General features: G+C 36.0%; 1 protein-coding gene across 2 annotated transcripts in view; it reads right to left on the bottom strand.

Annotated features, from left to right (window-relative positions):
* Window positions 1–13,213, bottom strand: part of LOC6642195 (CUGBP Elav-like family member 2) — an 83,683-nt gene that overhangs the window by 38,836 nt on the left and 31,634 nt on the right. Inside the window, exons 1-2 of one of the 2 annotated variants that reach the window (XM_015178394.3) lie at window positions 7,086–7,545; window positions 6,040–6,566 (exon numbers count right to left, since the gene is read on the bottom strand). In XM_015178394.3, the coding sequence (XP_015033880.1) occupies window positions 6,040–6,566; window positions 7,086–7,171 (613 nt within the window). In that variant the 5' untranslated portion in view covers window positions 7,172–7,545. Of the gene's footprint in view, window positions 1–6,039; window positions 6,567–7,085; window positions 7,546–13,213 lie in introns of those variants that run through there. The other variant, XM_002065477.4, reaches the window with a different exon arrangement.

Here is a 13,213-nt window from a genome sequence, read left to right as displayed (position 1 = left end):
TTTCTTAAGAGCACATGATAAACTTTTTTTGAGCTACGAATAATAAAACCAATTTAAAACTGAACTGAAACTCCCTCCTTTTCTCTGTACAGTGTCTTAATCGTACTACTGACCGCACAATCGCAGATTAAATATCACTTAAAATGAAACTAGCGTTAAAATGTAACAAATGTAAGAAAATCGAAACGATTTGAAATGCAATAAAATATATATAGCCGGGAACGGGTAACAAACAATGAAGGAAAGTAGAGGCCAGTTGGAGGAAGTAGAAAGGCGACACGAACCAGGAGGACAACGAAGAAAAATCTCTCAATTCCCATTATGTGCATGTCAACTGCAGTTAGAATCAAATCCAAAGACCAAGACAACACACTAAGAGCAAACAGAGAGAAACGGAGAGACAGAGTGAGATAAGGGCAAAGGAGAAGTATGAGGACGAGTGGGTAAGGTGTAGGTGGTGGGTGGTGTAAAAGGGAACAAAACTAAAGCTGAAAACGACACCCAGTCACGTTTTTGGACGAAAACACAACAAGAACAGCAAAGGAAAAGAAAAAAAAGATGGAAAACTTAATCCTAGCAGTGGGTGCCAAGTGGGCAGTCGCCTTCGCCGACGCCTGATGAAATCGAGAGCCTTTGGCCCAGACACAAAAACAGAGAAAGAGACGTGCCAAAGTCCAGGAAAAAGGATGTGCTCAGGACAACACACACACACACGATGTATGGGAAAGGAAACGAATTAATCGAAGTAAAATAAATCAATGTCGTTAAACTTTGCTGCCAGAGATTTAGTAGTAGTGCTGCTGAGAATAGACCAAGATAGAAGAACAACTGAAACTGAAATCGAAACAAGTGGAAACAATCGAATTTAGTTTATGCTCATTTTCATTCCCATAGATAAAAGGGAAAATTGAACCAAGGCTGGTCACGACGACCATAAGAACGAAACTAACAGAAGAGAGAGAGAGAGAGCCACCATCTGACAAATAGTCAAAGAATGATTATAAGTGCTCAAAGGTTTAAGTTTAGAGATGACACTTTAAAAGAACACTTCTTCAACTAAGTAGTTGGAAAAATAGGAAAATAATTCTACACATTCTCAAAACTTAAACTTCATTTTTACTGGAATCAACCAACTTTGATCGATTCTTTGTAAAAGATAAAAAGATTGACCAATTAAAAGTCGCCGGCAAAGAAGTAAATCGATCGGTAAGGTATTTTGTATAAAATAGGAAATATCCAAATATAATCTACATAGTTTATTCTTAGATCGTTTGATCTTCGGTCGTGTGATCTTTGAAGCTAACCAATCTCTATAAATTTTTGAATTAATATAATATCTAGTTAACAAACTCTACTGATCCTCGACAAAAAATTGAATATTTTCAAAGAGGTGAAAATGAACTTCACAATAATAAGTAATAAGTCTTTTCATTAAAGAGAACGTCTCTCACGCTGTCATCTCTGTTGTCCTTGATGTCCTTCTCTATTTCCTATAGACCGTGTGACAAACGTTTAGCAATAGTTCAGTGGGCACGCCCCTCACAAAAAAAAAGGAAGAACGAAGTCGTAAAAGCTATTGCAAATTCCTTACCGTCGCCCGCCTTCTTAGCCTTAACCAAAAATGAAAATCCCTTTTGCTTTTTGGTTTTGGTTTTCAGTTTGGTTTTGTTGGTGGTGAAAATTAAGTGAAATTTTATGCATTTTTCACGCTCACTGCAGCAGCTAAATAAAAATGTCAAGAGCACAAAGTGCCAAAGGGAGGGGGAGAAGGTAGAGAAAGAACGACGAAGGGAAAGTAGTCTGTGATGAAGGCGTTAGATAAGTGCGTTACTTTTTCTTCCTCTTACATTTTCTTGCGTTTTTGGTGACATTGGACAGCTGGACAGGAGAAGCCTTTCAAAATGAAGTTCTCAAGAGCAGAAAGATAGCGAACGAAAAGGAAGAGAAAATAAAAAGAAGCTGCTAACTGACCCACCAACAACCGAACCGCCTCTTTAACCCACTGTGTGTGTGTGAAATATATTTTAGAGCTCTCCTCCCTCCTCCATTTTTTCTGCGAGATTTTTCTTGGTCAGCAAGTTGGTTTTTAAGAGTAGAAGGGCGAAGAAGGTCATAAATCACAGAAACAGCGGAAGAAACTGACAGTAGAAGTAGGAGAAGAAGAAGGTTACAGGACATGGGTGGATTTTGGATCAAGGTTGTTAATGGAGAGTGGTGTGACATATGGTTCTATTGTGGCCTAAATTGAAATGGCAAGCAGAGTAGCTCTGCCCAGAAAATCGTGATAAAGATGATATAAATTAATCAAAGAAATAGTGAGAAATAAAATGCGAAACAGATTAGCCTGGCTAAGAATCAAACTGTAAAAGATTCAAGTAATGCCAATTGACTCGTTCCCTAGTAAGAGCACCTTTTTTAATTCTTTTATAGCCACAAATTTTAAATACGTTTAACACTAAAATTCACCACAAAACAGCCTAGAAGGCTGCTTGTTCGCACCTGAACAACTAAATCTGAAGGAAAACCGCAGAGTGAAACCTTCCTGTCCTTCTCTCTTACACTGTCTTCATTTTGTCTACGTTTCCCTCCTCTCGTCCCTCGTTCAACCACAAGCGCTAATAAATTATGACCCAAGCGCTTAACCTTGTCCCGCTCTAGTTCTCCACCTGGCCCTAATACGCCTCCTCACTCCTTTTCCCCTTCCGTTCACACTCTCTCTCTCTCTCTCTTTCTCTCTCTATAACCTTATCTTTTAGCCACAGAACCACAAACACCCGCAGCAGCAGCAACAATAACCGAAAAACACAGCATAGAGAAAATCCTACCAAAAAGTAACTGGCCAACGCTAACAAAATTTAGTGCCAAAAACAATTTTTTGGTTTTTTCATACACTTTCCTCCAATAAGAGGGTATATTAGTTTTGCCTTAAAACTTTACGTAGAATGTAATATAGTAAATTGATTTGGAAAGCTTTTTCAATAATATCCAACATAGATAATGGCTGTCTCTATGACTGTTGGAACTTACATCTCATGCCTAGACATCGGTTGGGGTAAGAGTATTTCAACTTCAATGTAGCGATATCTTTTTTTGTGCTTTTTGTTTTTTCAATTTTTTTTTGGGTTTGGTTTAGCAGGGGAAACATTTGCCCTAAAAATACTTTTTTGTTTCTTGTGTGTTTTGTTTTGTGTTATTTACGACTTTCTGGTTCAGAGGTCAAGCCATCGCACTTAAAAGTGTCATTTTGCATTGAGGATGAAGTAGACGACGACGAAGCAGAAGGCGAAGAGAGAGCGAGGACTATGAGAAACAAACTCTCTTTTTGGCCCATAAAAATGCAACAGCCATAGCCAAACAAATTCTTGGGACTAGGACAAGCACGAAAAAATAGGAACTAGGTTAACATTTTTGCCATCTAAATGGAAATGCTTGTTAGTTTGTTACTTCTTCTACTACTACGACGACTATCAAAAGCCAGGAAGTTTTCAAGAAAGGAAATTTTTATACAAATAGCAAAAAAATGCCAAAAGTTATCGAAAGAAACAGTAAACAACAAGCTAAAGCAGTTTGCGGAAAAGAGCAAAATGTAATCCACAAGGATCCATGAGCTTCTTTAAAAATGCAATCATAAAAACTGTCTGAAATGCCATATTTAGCTGTTTTCTATTTAAAGGACTTCAATTAGAAACCTGTAAAACATTTATATTACGAGGAGATCAAATTTGTTAGAAATCGTAAACCGAAACGGACTTGGAAGAAAATGATTTGTCTAAAAGATAGTTTCAAACTAAATTGCTACTGAACTAGTTCGGATTCAAAAACTGAATAAAATTAATTATAATTTATTAATGAAATGAATTGAATCAATTGATACTAGCCCAACTGCAAAAAATGGGCTTGGAATTTCAAACATCTTTTCTTTGGGTCATCAGGCTGAACAACTCCAGCTACTTTACTAGTGACATAGACAACAAACCAAACTTTCTTCAAATGCAATTTGTGTCGAATTTTTGGGCGGTAACCCCAAACGCCTTTTACTAGCTTTCATGTATAAGTGACACAAACCGAAACTCCAACTAGTTTACTATCCCATCGTCCTGCTGACCCTCATATATGAAAAAGATAGTAGAGTCCATGCACCCCCGCCTCACTCTAACTCTCTCTCTTTCAGTCAGTGGCACTTAAAATGCTTGTCATAAATCATCAACACAACGCGCCACTTAAGTGCTTCTAAAACTGTTTGCGCTTTTACTTTTGTACTGAACTGGGTTTGAGTCACGCCCCCTAAAAAAAACCCAGCCCTAACCAACTGACCAACGCCCATAAAATGGCAAAAATAAAGAAAAGAATCCCAAAGGCTGGAATCTGTCAAATGCAGGCGACTAGCAAAAGGCAAAGCTAAATAAAATATATATATATATATTTGTACACATAGATAAATATGAACAATGAATCAAAAATATGAATAGACAGAGGATGACAATTGAAAAGCGAAATAAAGATTAGAATGCTGAAGTTGAACCGTTATGAATGAGCCTCAATAAAACTAAGTAAAGTGCACTTGGCAAAATGAAATTCAAAGAGATGAATAATACAATCCCACAACAACAAATGAAAAAAGAAGAGTATGAAAAAGGCAAATTCTGGTGATATTTATGATAAAATAATAATTTTCATTGTGTGTATAATGTTAAAAATCTCTAAATTTAGGGGCATATTAATACTGGGATGCTTCTGAATCTAAACTCAAAAAACGTCTACAGTTACGACTTCTTGACGATTTGTTTCAGCGAATAATAATAATACTATTTCTGTTTTTCTTTAAGACAGTGAGCTCTAACTTTGATATATGTAATAATAAATTGGAGTAGCAAATGTAATTAAATTAGCTTTCAAACAGCGATTTTATTTTAAATACCAGAAGTTTTCTTAAGGAAACATCTCCCAGCATGGAAAAACCTTATCTCTTCGCGCTGTTAAGGATATCTTCGTTTGGAAATATTATGGGTAAGGATTACTAATATGTTACTTAAAATAAGATAGAATTCCTATCGATTTTGGGTATCTGTTTTTGGTATAATAAAATAATCCAACAATTTTGGAAGAAAAAACTGTCAATGTACACGTTTAGAGAGTTGAATCTTGGCATTCCACTTTTAGGTTAAACAACATGCAACAGAAAGCGTTAAAGTGTATTTCAAAGTCGGTAATAAAACAATCAGCAAAAATACTAAGACAACACACAACCATAGAACTATAGAAAAAAATGTGTAAAATCATCTTCAATTCTTTTGTTTACTCTTTACTCATTGTCTGCTGTGGGAGAGACACTCTACCCGCTTCACTTGCCCAGCCAAAAAAATTCTCCATTTTATAGACAAATAGCGAGAAGCACACAAAAAGGCAATTTGCTGATGAAATGAAATGAGAAATGGCAAAAAGGCAAATGCATTCAATTAAAAAGGGGTAGAGAGAAAGAGAAGACACAACGATATCCTCTATCATATTAATGTTACCTCGCGCATTCTCTCTTCCCCCTGCCCTTGTGTGTGGGTGTGTGTGTGCGTCTGTTTGTGTTAGTAACTCATCTACATGAATGGCAAGGCCCTGGGGGGAGAGAGAAACTGTTAGAGCTTTAACGAGAAAGCTTTCTCTGGTATTTACCGCAACAAATTCGAATGCAATTTATCAGACAGCAGAAGTCAAACAAAAGCGAAACTAAGTGAGAGACAGGGAGAGAGACAGAGAGAGAGAGAGAGAGAGAGAGAGGGGGGAGCAAAAAGGATGATGAGGCGTTGTTGATGATGGTAAAATGTAATGACTACCCGCATGAAATTTGAGTCTTTAGCTTACAGTGGAACCTCAATAAGAAATATTAAAAATGTATAATCAATTTTCATATTGATTTCATATATTTCATATTCTAAAACAATAACCTTAGTCATTTATTCATTCTTTATGGTAATCACCGTAGTAGTTGAGCCCAAATTTGTTTAAGTGTTGTTTGTATTTCGGTGGGTTTTCTGTGGGGGAGCTTACCTTTACTAATGCCAGTGGCCTTATCACGCAGCACATTTATCGAATGGACTGCACCGTATTCTTCAAACATTTCACGCAATTGCGTTTCATCCATTGATTTGGGTACCTGACCCACAAACATTTTAATATTATCCGGATCGGGCTCCTTCTCGCCATAGGTAACGGTTGCATCGGTATCCAAACGGAAGCATGAATCATCGTCCATGCCGACCACCATATTACGATTCGCGCTGCATGGATTATTATTGTTGTTGTTATTATTGCCGTTGGTGTTGCCCATCAAACCTGTCGTGGACATAATACCGTTAACCGCTGCAGCAGCGGCGGCTGCAATTGTGCTGCTATTGCTGCCCACCAGAGAATTGTTGCTGCCACCAAGATTTGGGTTGATGTTATTGTGGCTGCTACAGCTGCTACCAATGCTATTGTTGTTATTGAGCAACGAATTATTGTTGTTGTTGCTATGTATGGGACTATTCGGAAGGCTGTTGGTTGCACTGCTGCTCTTATCGCTCATTCCAAATGCACTGAGAAAGAGACAGAAAAGGAATATAAATAGTATTAGTACAGTAAACACATTCATTGAAGAAATTTATCTTTAAAATAGTTAATATTTATTTTCTATTTGCCATAAAGGCTACGTGGTAAAATCTGGAAAATTCCTAGTCATAAAATAGCTCTTCGATTTAGAAATATCGAGAAGCCATTGCAATATGTTTTAACATTATATAAATTTATATACCAATAATTTTATATTTAACAAATAAAACATTTTGCAATTCAATATATATTTTTTCTTTATAAATTTATGCAATTATTTCAATTATGATAAAGTGAAATTATAACTCTTTAATTTTAATTTACTGTTCCCAAAAAAAAAGTGATAAGTGTAAACTGTAAATTCACATATTTCTTACATAAGGTTTATTAGTTTTAATTTCTTCACAATTTACAATTTTCCACTGTATTCAATTCAAAAATTTGTCTGTTCATTATCTACGAATTTCTACCGTAAATTACAGTTTTTTATTAGCCTTAAAACTTACTCCAATAAAGCCAAATCATTGGAACTTTTTTCCGAAAAATCAAACATTATACGGCGATTGGCCAAAAACGAAGAGCGAGTATACATATTGGTTTGTTCGATTTTTATTATTTACACTGTCACAATAAAAGATAATAGTCAATAGTCAATAGAGAGAGGCGGCGGCAGGCGGGAGGTAGAACAACAGTTAACTTTTGACTTCGTTTTCAATGCACCAAAAAAAACACGTTCAACGGTTTTATATGTACGCACACGGAACAATTGAAATTTACTTTAATAAAATGTCTAAAAAACTCTACTTTCAACACTCGCGACACTCGGTTATATAGAACTCTGATACTTTTGACTGACTAATTAAAAGAAAAAGAATATTATATATGTATATATAATTTCAGTACAAAACGCACGCGCAGCGCCTTCAATTTTGAACTCCTTCACGGTCAATAGTCTACGAACAAATGGACGAGAGGAGGAGCTGAACGATTTCATCATGAAAATAATTGCAAAAGTCCACAAAGGTAATGAGAGGATTAACAGTTAGAATTGCAAGCTTAGCTCAGGAGTGTTTGTGGGGGAGCAATCAAAGCGGCGCTCAGTGCAGACAAAAGAGAATAGTAGAGAGAGGAGCTCAAGAGGCAAAATAGACGAAAAAATTGTTGTTGCCTTTTGCATTAAAACCAGAGATGGGGCCAAGTTTTTAACCGTTAGTTGTGTTGTCAACTGCCGCCTGATGAAAATCCACAAGAGAACTCCAAATACCCTTTGTTTTGGTTTCAAAACGAATCATAAATACCCTTACCAACAAGTTATTGAAAATTATTGAATACAAAGTTAAGGTTTATTCTGCAAAACCAATTTTATTAATTTTGTTAAGGTTTATTAATTGTAGATTTTTGAAAAATATTTCATACCTACATATATACATATAAATTATAATTTCAATCGGCAGTGAGATTTAATTTCTCCTAATTTAAATTTACTTTTAGTTGAAACTTCCCTTTCTATTTAAAGCAATTTTTCTGTGAAATGCAAATCAGTTTTTTTCTTCGTATAGATTTCATTTTTCTATGCCAAACTAAATTCTCATTAAGGTTAGAAAAAATGGACGAAAAAGCAAACCATTTCCATTAACCATTTGTCTAAACGAACACGCCCTCTTCTGCTACCAATATATATAGTGTGTTATCTATATACAAAGTGGGAGAGAGAGAGAGAGAGCGAGATGGAGACAGTCAACATTTAATCATAGGTTCTTAGTCCTTGTCTTTGACCAGGTGCCGCCGCGCTTTTAAGTTGACCCAATTTGGCCTCTTGACTGAAAATCGACTATTTGCACAACCAGCAGCAGCAGCAAATGGCCATTAGGCTAATGCTATTTGAGGTTTAGTCAGCCAGAAAATCGCCAAGTAAACATATACATATACACACACACACACACACCTATATACATACATAGAAAGAAGATAGGAAAGAGAAATACACAAGTGGAGAAAAGTATAGAGAAAGAAAGAGAAAAATTCACTGAAGTTAATTCAAAGTCAGATTTTTATATACCCTTTCATTTAATAACTCAAATCTTAAATGGGTTAATAAGTTGTTGACTTTTTGATCAGTAAAACCATTAACAAAGTGACGAATTTCCAACATACCCTTACAATTAAACAAATGACCTTAAAGCGCATTCATTTGGCGGTGTGACTAATTGACCATTCACTGTTTGTTTTTCCTTCTTAAAGGCTTAAAGGATTAACTGTATGTGTGACCGTGTGTGTGTGTCAATAAATCAAACCCGCATATAATTACACATAACATTGAATACTCTGCGTGCCTCCCAACTCCCCCACAGCAGACACTATTCCTTCTCCACCAAACTTCTGCTTCTTCTTGGGGTCTAAATGTAATATAATTGCACTTTGTGCCTTTTGCTTTGTCTTTTATACTTTTTCATGTAGCAAATTCTTACCCTTTCTCCATTCCTTTCTTTTTTGATTTTGATTATTGCCTTTTTGTCCAGCTTTTTGTGCTCGTCTCTCTCCCTCTGCTTTGTTGCATTTTGAAGTTTTCTGTGTGAAGTTTTTGTAATGTTGTTTTGTATTTTGTTGTTCAGACGAAAAAGTTTCAAATTCATTTGTCCCTCACTACTCACACTCTCTCAGTTTCTCCTCCACATCCTTTCCCCTCCATCTCTCTCTTTATTCTACTAAGTATTTAACCCTCTCTTGACTTTTGTGACTTTAATTTAGTAAAGTTTGAAAGTCACTGAAAGAGAAAAGCTTTTCTTTAGTTGTTTTCTATTTGTCAGAAAGCAAGATAAAGAAAATTTGGACAATTTTTTTTTGTTTTGGCAAATCTTGAAAACAATTTTTGGAAAATTTTAACAACTTTTTTGTAATCTAATTATTTAACACAATTTCTTTGGAAATTTTTCAATTAAATAACTCATTAAAGCAAATTAAATGATTATAACTATAAACAATTTAAGAATTTTGCTTTGTTTTTTGCAAGATTTATGCAAATAAAGAGAAATTTTTCACTTATTTGTCCAAAAAGAAATTTGACACCTTTCAGGTTGATTTTGAAGCAATTATTTACCTAAGAAATTGGCAAATAAATGTTGTTGCAATTTAATTACTTTGTAACCTTTTTGCAATAGTTTTACAGTCTTTTATGCCGCTTCTACGGGTTAACCTACTTTTATTTATTTTTTTCTGATATCGAATTGTGACAATTTTATTAAAAACTTTTTCAGGACAAAGCGAAAAAAAAAACTTCTTGGTACATGCAACAAACAACATGGATAACTTGCAACTTGGTTACTATCAAATGGGAGCAACTCTTGCCAAACTGCAATTCATCTTCATCAACATCAGTGCACAAACTAGGCAAACACATTTCAAAGTTTTACTACGACCCCAAAAAAAAAACTATCGACTTAACAAGAAAGACGACTATCGGAGACTTTTTCTATGATTTCCAAAGTTGTACACATTTTTTTAGAATCTTTCAACACTTTTGCGCTGGTTTATTTCTTTTGCCTTTAAATTTAGTGATTTTTCTTTAAATTTCTTGTCGCATTTATCTTCATTTCGACAGGCGGCGCCAGTCGAGCAGCTGTCAACAATTTGCCGACCGAAGGAAATTGTCCTGGGAGTCGTCCAAACAACCACTAAAGAAACTTACTAATTTTACTTGATTACTCGAGAGAGAAAGAAGCCAAGAAAAAAAGATGCGAGTAGGAGAGCAAAGGAAAATAGAACAGGTTGCTGCCCCATCCCCTCCAGCGCTGGGTTTGTTCCATTTTTTGACAAGGACAAGGACAACACAGGCAGAAGATGTGGAGAAGGCGGCTTAACTCAAGTCAACTAAACTCTGTGGCAAAGGACATGGAAGATTTTTCGCATTTTCCTTTTCGTCCTTCTTTTTTTTTTTATACCATACACCCATAGGGTGAAATGGTATATTAAAGTCGCCAAAATGTATGTAACAGGCAGAAGGAAGCATCTCCGACCCCACAAAGTATATATATTCTTTATCAGGATCAAAATCTGAGTCGATCTAGCCATGTCCGTCTGTCCGTCCGTCCGTCCGTCCGTCCGTCCGTCCGTCCGTCCGTCCGTATGAACACCTAGATCTCGGAGACTATAAGAGCTAGAGCCACCAAATTTGGTATGCAGTCTCGTGTAGTATGTACGCTTATCGAGTTTGTTTCAAATTTTTGCCACGCCCCCTTCCGCCCCCAGAATTTACATAAAACTGTTTTTCTTAAAAAGTATAGCAGATAGAAACATCAAATTTGGTTTATATACTCGTTTAGTTAGCGCGCAGAAAATAATTGTTCCAACTTTTTGCCACGCCCCCTTCCGCCCCCGGAATTTACATAACTCTGATTTTCTTAAAAACTATGACAGCTACCGACATTAAATTTGGTATGTAAGTTAGCTTAATAGACGCGCAGATATTGACTATTTAAAAATTATGCCACGCCCATTTCCGCCCCCGAAAATTAAACAAAACTGATTTTCTCGAAAACTAACAAAGCTAAAGTCACAAAATTTAGTATGTATATTGGCTTAGTATGCGCGCAGAACACATATATTTTAATATGTTGCCACGCCCACTTCCGCTTCCATAATTTAGAAAAAACCGATTAGCTTTTGCAATTTTTTGACCATCGCGATCAAATTTGGCAGACTAATAAATCTTATCTATTTCTATCAAACTACCAAATTTGATTGAAATCGGACTAGAAACATACAAAATATACGTATGAACGTATTTTGCTACGCGATCCATAAGGGCAGAATTGGCCGTTGGCTAGTGGCGGCGCTAGAGTGCTTGTGTGTTTGTAGAGTGAGCGAGATAGCAAATGGTATGAGGCATGTTAAAACAATTTAGTAGACATACATTTGGTTTTCGAAATTTTAAATATTTGTTTCACCTGGTGTATGGTATACCCAAGTCGGCGAGACGACTTACTTACTTCATTTTGCAGGTGAAGTCTGAAAAAAGATTCTTTGATTCTCCTCCAGTTGCTGTTGTTGGTTAGTTTCATTATTGTTCTTCTTGGCCCTTTTTTTCAGCTCATAATGTCGATTTGTAAGTAGTGAGTAAGTGAGTGAGTGAGAAGGCACTTTTAGTTGAGCGAAACAACTTGAAATCAATGTAAATTGAAGTGGACTTAACTATTGAGAAAAACAACAAACTAGCAAGAGAACTTTAAGAGAGAGATCTCAAGGACAATAGAGAAGACGAGACGAGCACCAGCCAGGAAGCTAAAGCAGAAATGCAGCATAATGAAAAGCCAATTGAAAAGGTTTTTGCAAATGGAAAGAAGCAACCAATGAATAAGGATTATTGTGTAGCAGTCCTTTAGACGGTTTGTTCATGACTCGTTATTTTTAAAAATTTAAATTAAATCCTTTAAGCGTATAATGAAGTTCGAATTAGAAGTCCTGGTATAAGATGCATCCTTATAGTTTGTTTTTTTTGCATTCTTCATATGAAGTCCGTCCATAATTAATAGATTATTTAAAATTTTAAGAAAATTAATATGGTAAAGCGGTTATCATGTGGCTTACAAGCTCTATGTATGTCTCTTATTTATTTATTCAAGGTTTGGCTACGGTTTCCCCCCTTTTTGACGTGGAATTCCTTCAATATATCAAATGAATCTACCCTTTGGTCATTCATTCCTATTTAATCCTATAAGTTTCAACTCCCAAAAGGACTTCTCGATATGTTTTCGTACTTCATTCTCCAACCGCCAATTAGTCTAACTTAATCCATTTGGGAATTGAACGACATCCAACTCTTCGGATATCTCAAATTGGATGCCAACTTTGATCTATTTACAAGCAATTATTAACACAACAACAAGAACTACAAACGATTTCACATTTTTGCTTAATTACACACAAGTCTGTTCGTCTCCCCTCCTCATCACCCCCTTCTATCTATTTAAACGCCTTCTCTCTTACTATTAAGCCCTTCAAAATTTGACTTTGACCAAAAAATGAGCTGCTGTGTACTCCGTCGTTCAAATATTTGTATAAAAGTCCAAGGGCCACCGTCATCTGTCTGTCTACCCTTTTTTGGAACAGGAATGGCAAAAGGACTCTACCAAAAATTAAAGGACAAAAAATAAAGCGCAATGCCAACCGAGGTTCGTTTTCTTTCGTTTTTTTGGGCTTACTGTCAACATTGAATTGAAGAAGAAGAGTGGGAGTGGGAGTGGGAGAAGTTTTCCTTCTCGTTGCCAGACAACGTCGAGTCAGCACAAAAAAGGGGAAAACACCAGCACAGAGAAGAAAATTCGCGTAGCTCAACAGAAAGAGAAATCATTTTAAATGCGGCTTAAAATTATCTTTGATAAGCGCGCTGAAATTTTCGGTTTTTCTGCTGAGTAATTTATAGGCAACCGAAGAAGACAAAGAAGAGGTTATGCTGTTTTTTCTTTTGTTTCTTTCGCTTCTGAGAGGGTATTAAAAGGTTGCCGGAGATCAAAGTGAAGCCTAAGTCGGGTTAAAGGACACTAAAAATTTTTAAGCCGATTATAAAAAAGAGTGCACTGTAGGAGGAGGAATGGTTCAGGGAGCATGAGCTTTAGAGGAATTTAGACATACTTAAAGC

Source organism: Drosophila willistoni (assembly GCF_018902025.1).
Source record: "Drosophila willistoni isolate 14030-0811.24 chromosome 2R unlocalized genomic scaffold, UCI_dwil_1.1 Seg167, whole genome shotgun sequence".
Taxonomy (NCBI): domain Eukaryota; kingdom Metazoa; phylum Arthropoda; class Insecta; order Diptera; family Drosophilidae; genus Drosophila; species Drosophila willistoni.
The sequence above is the reverse complement of the archived record's forward strand: the minus strand, read 5'-3'. Positions and strand labels throughout refer to the sequence as shown.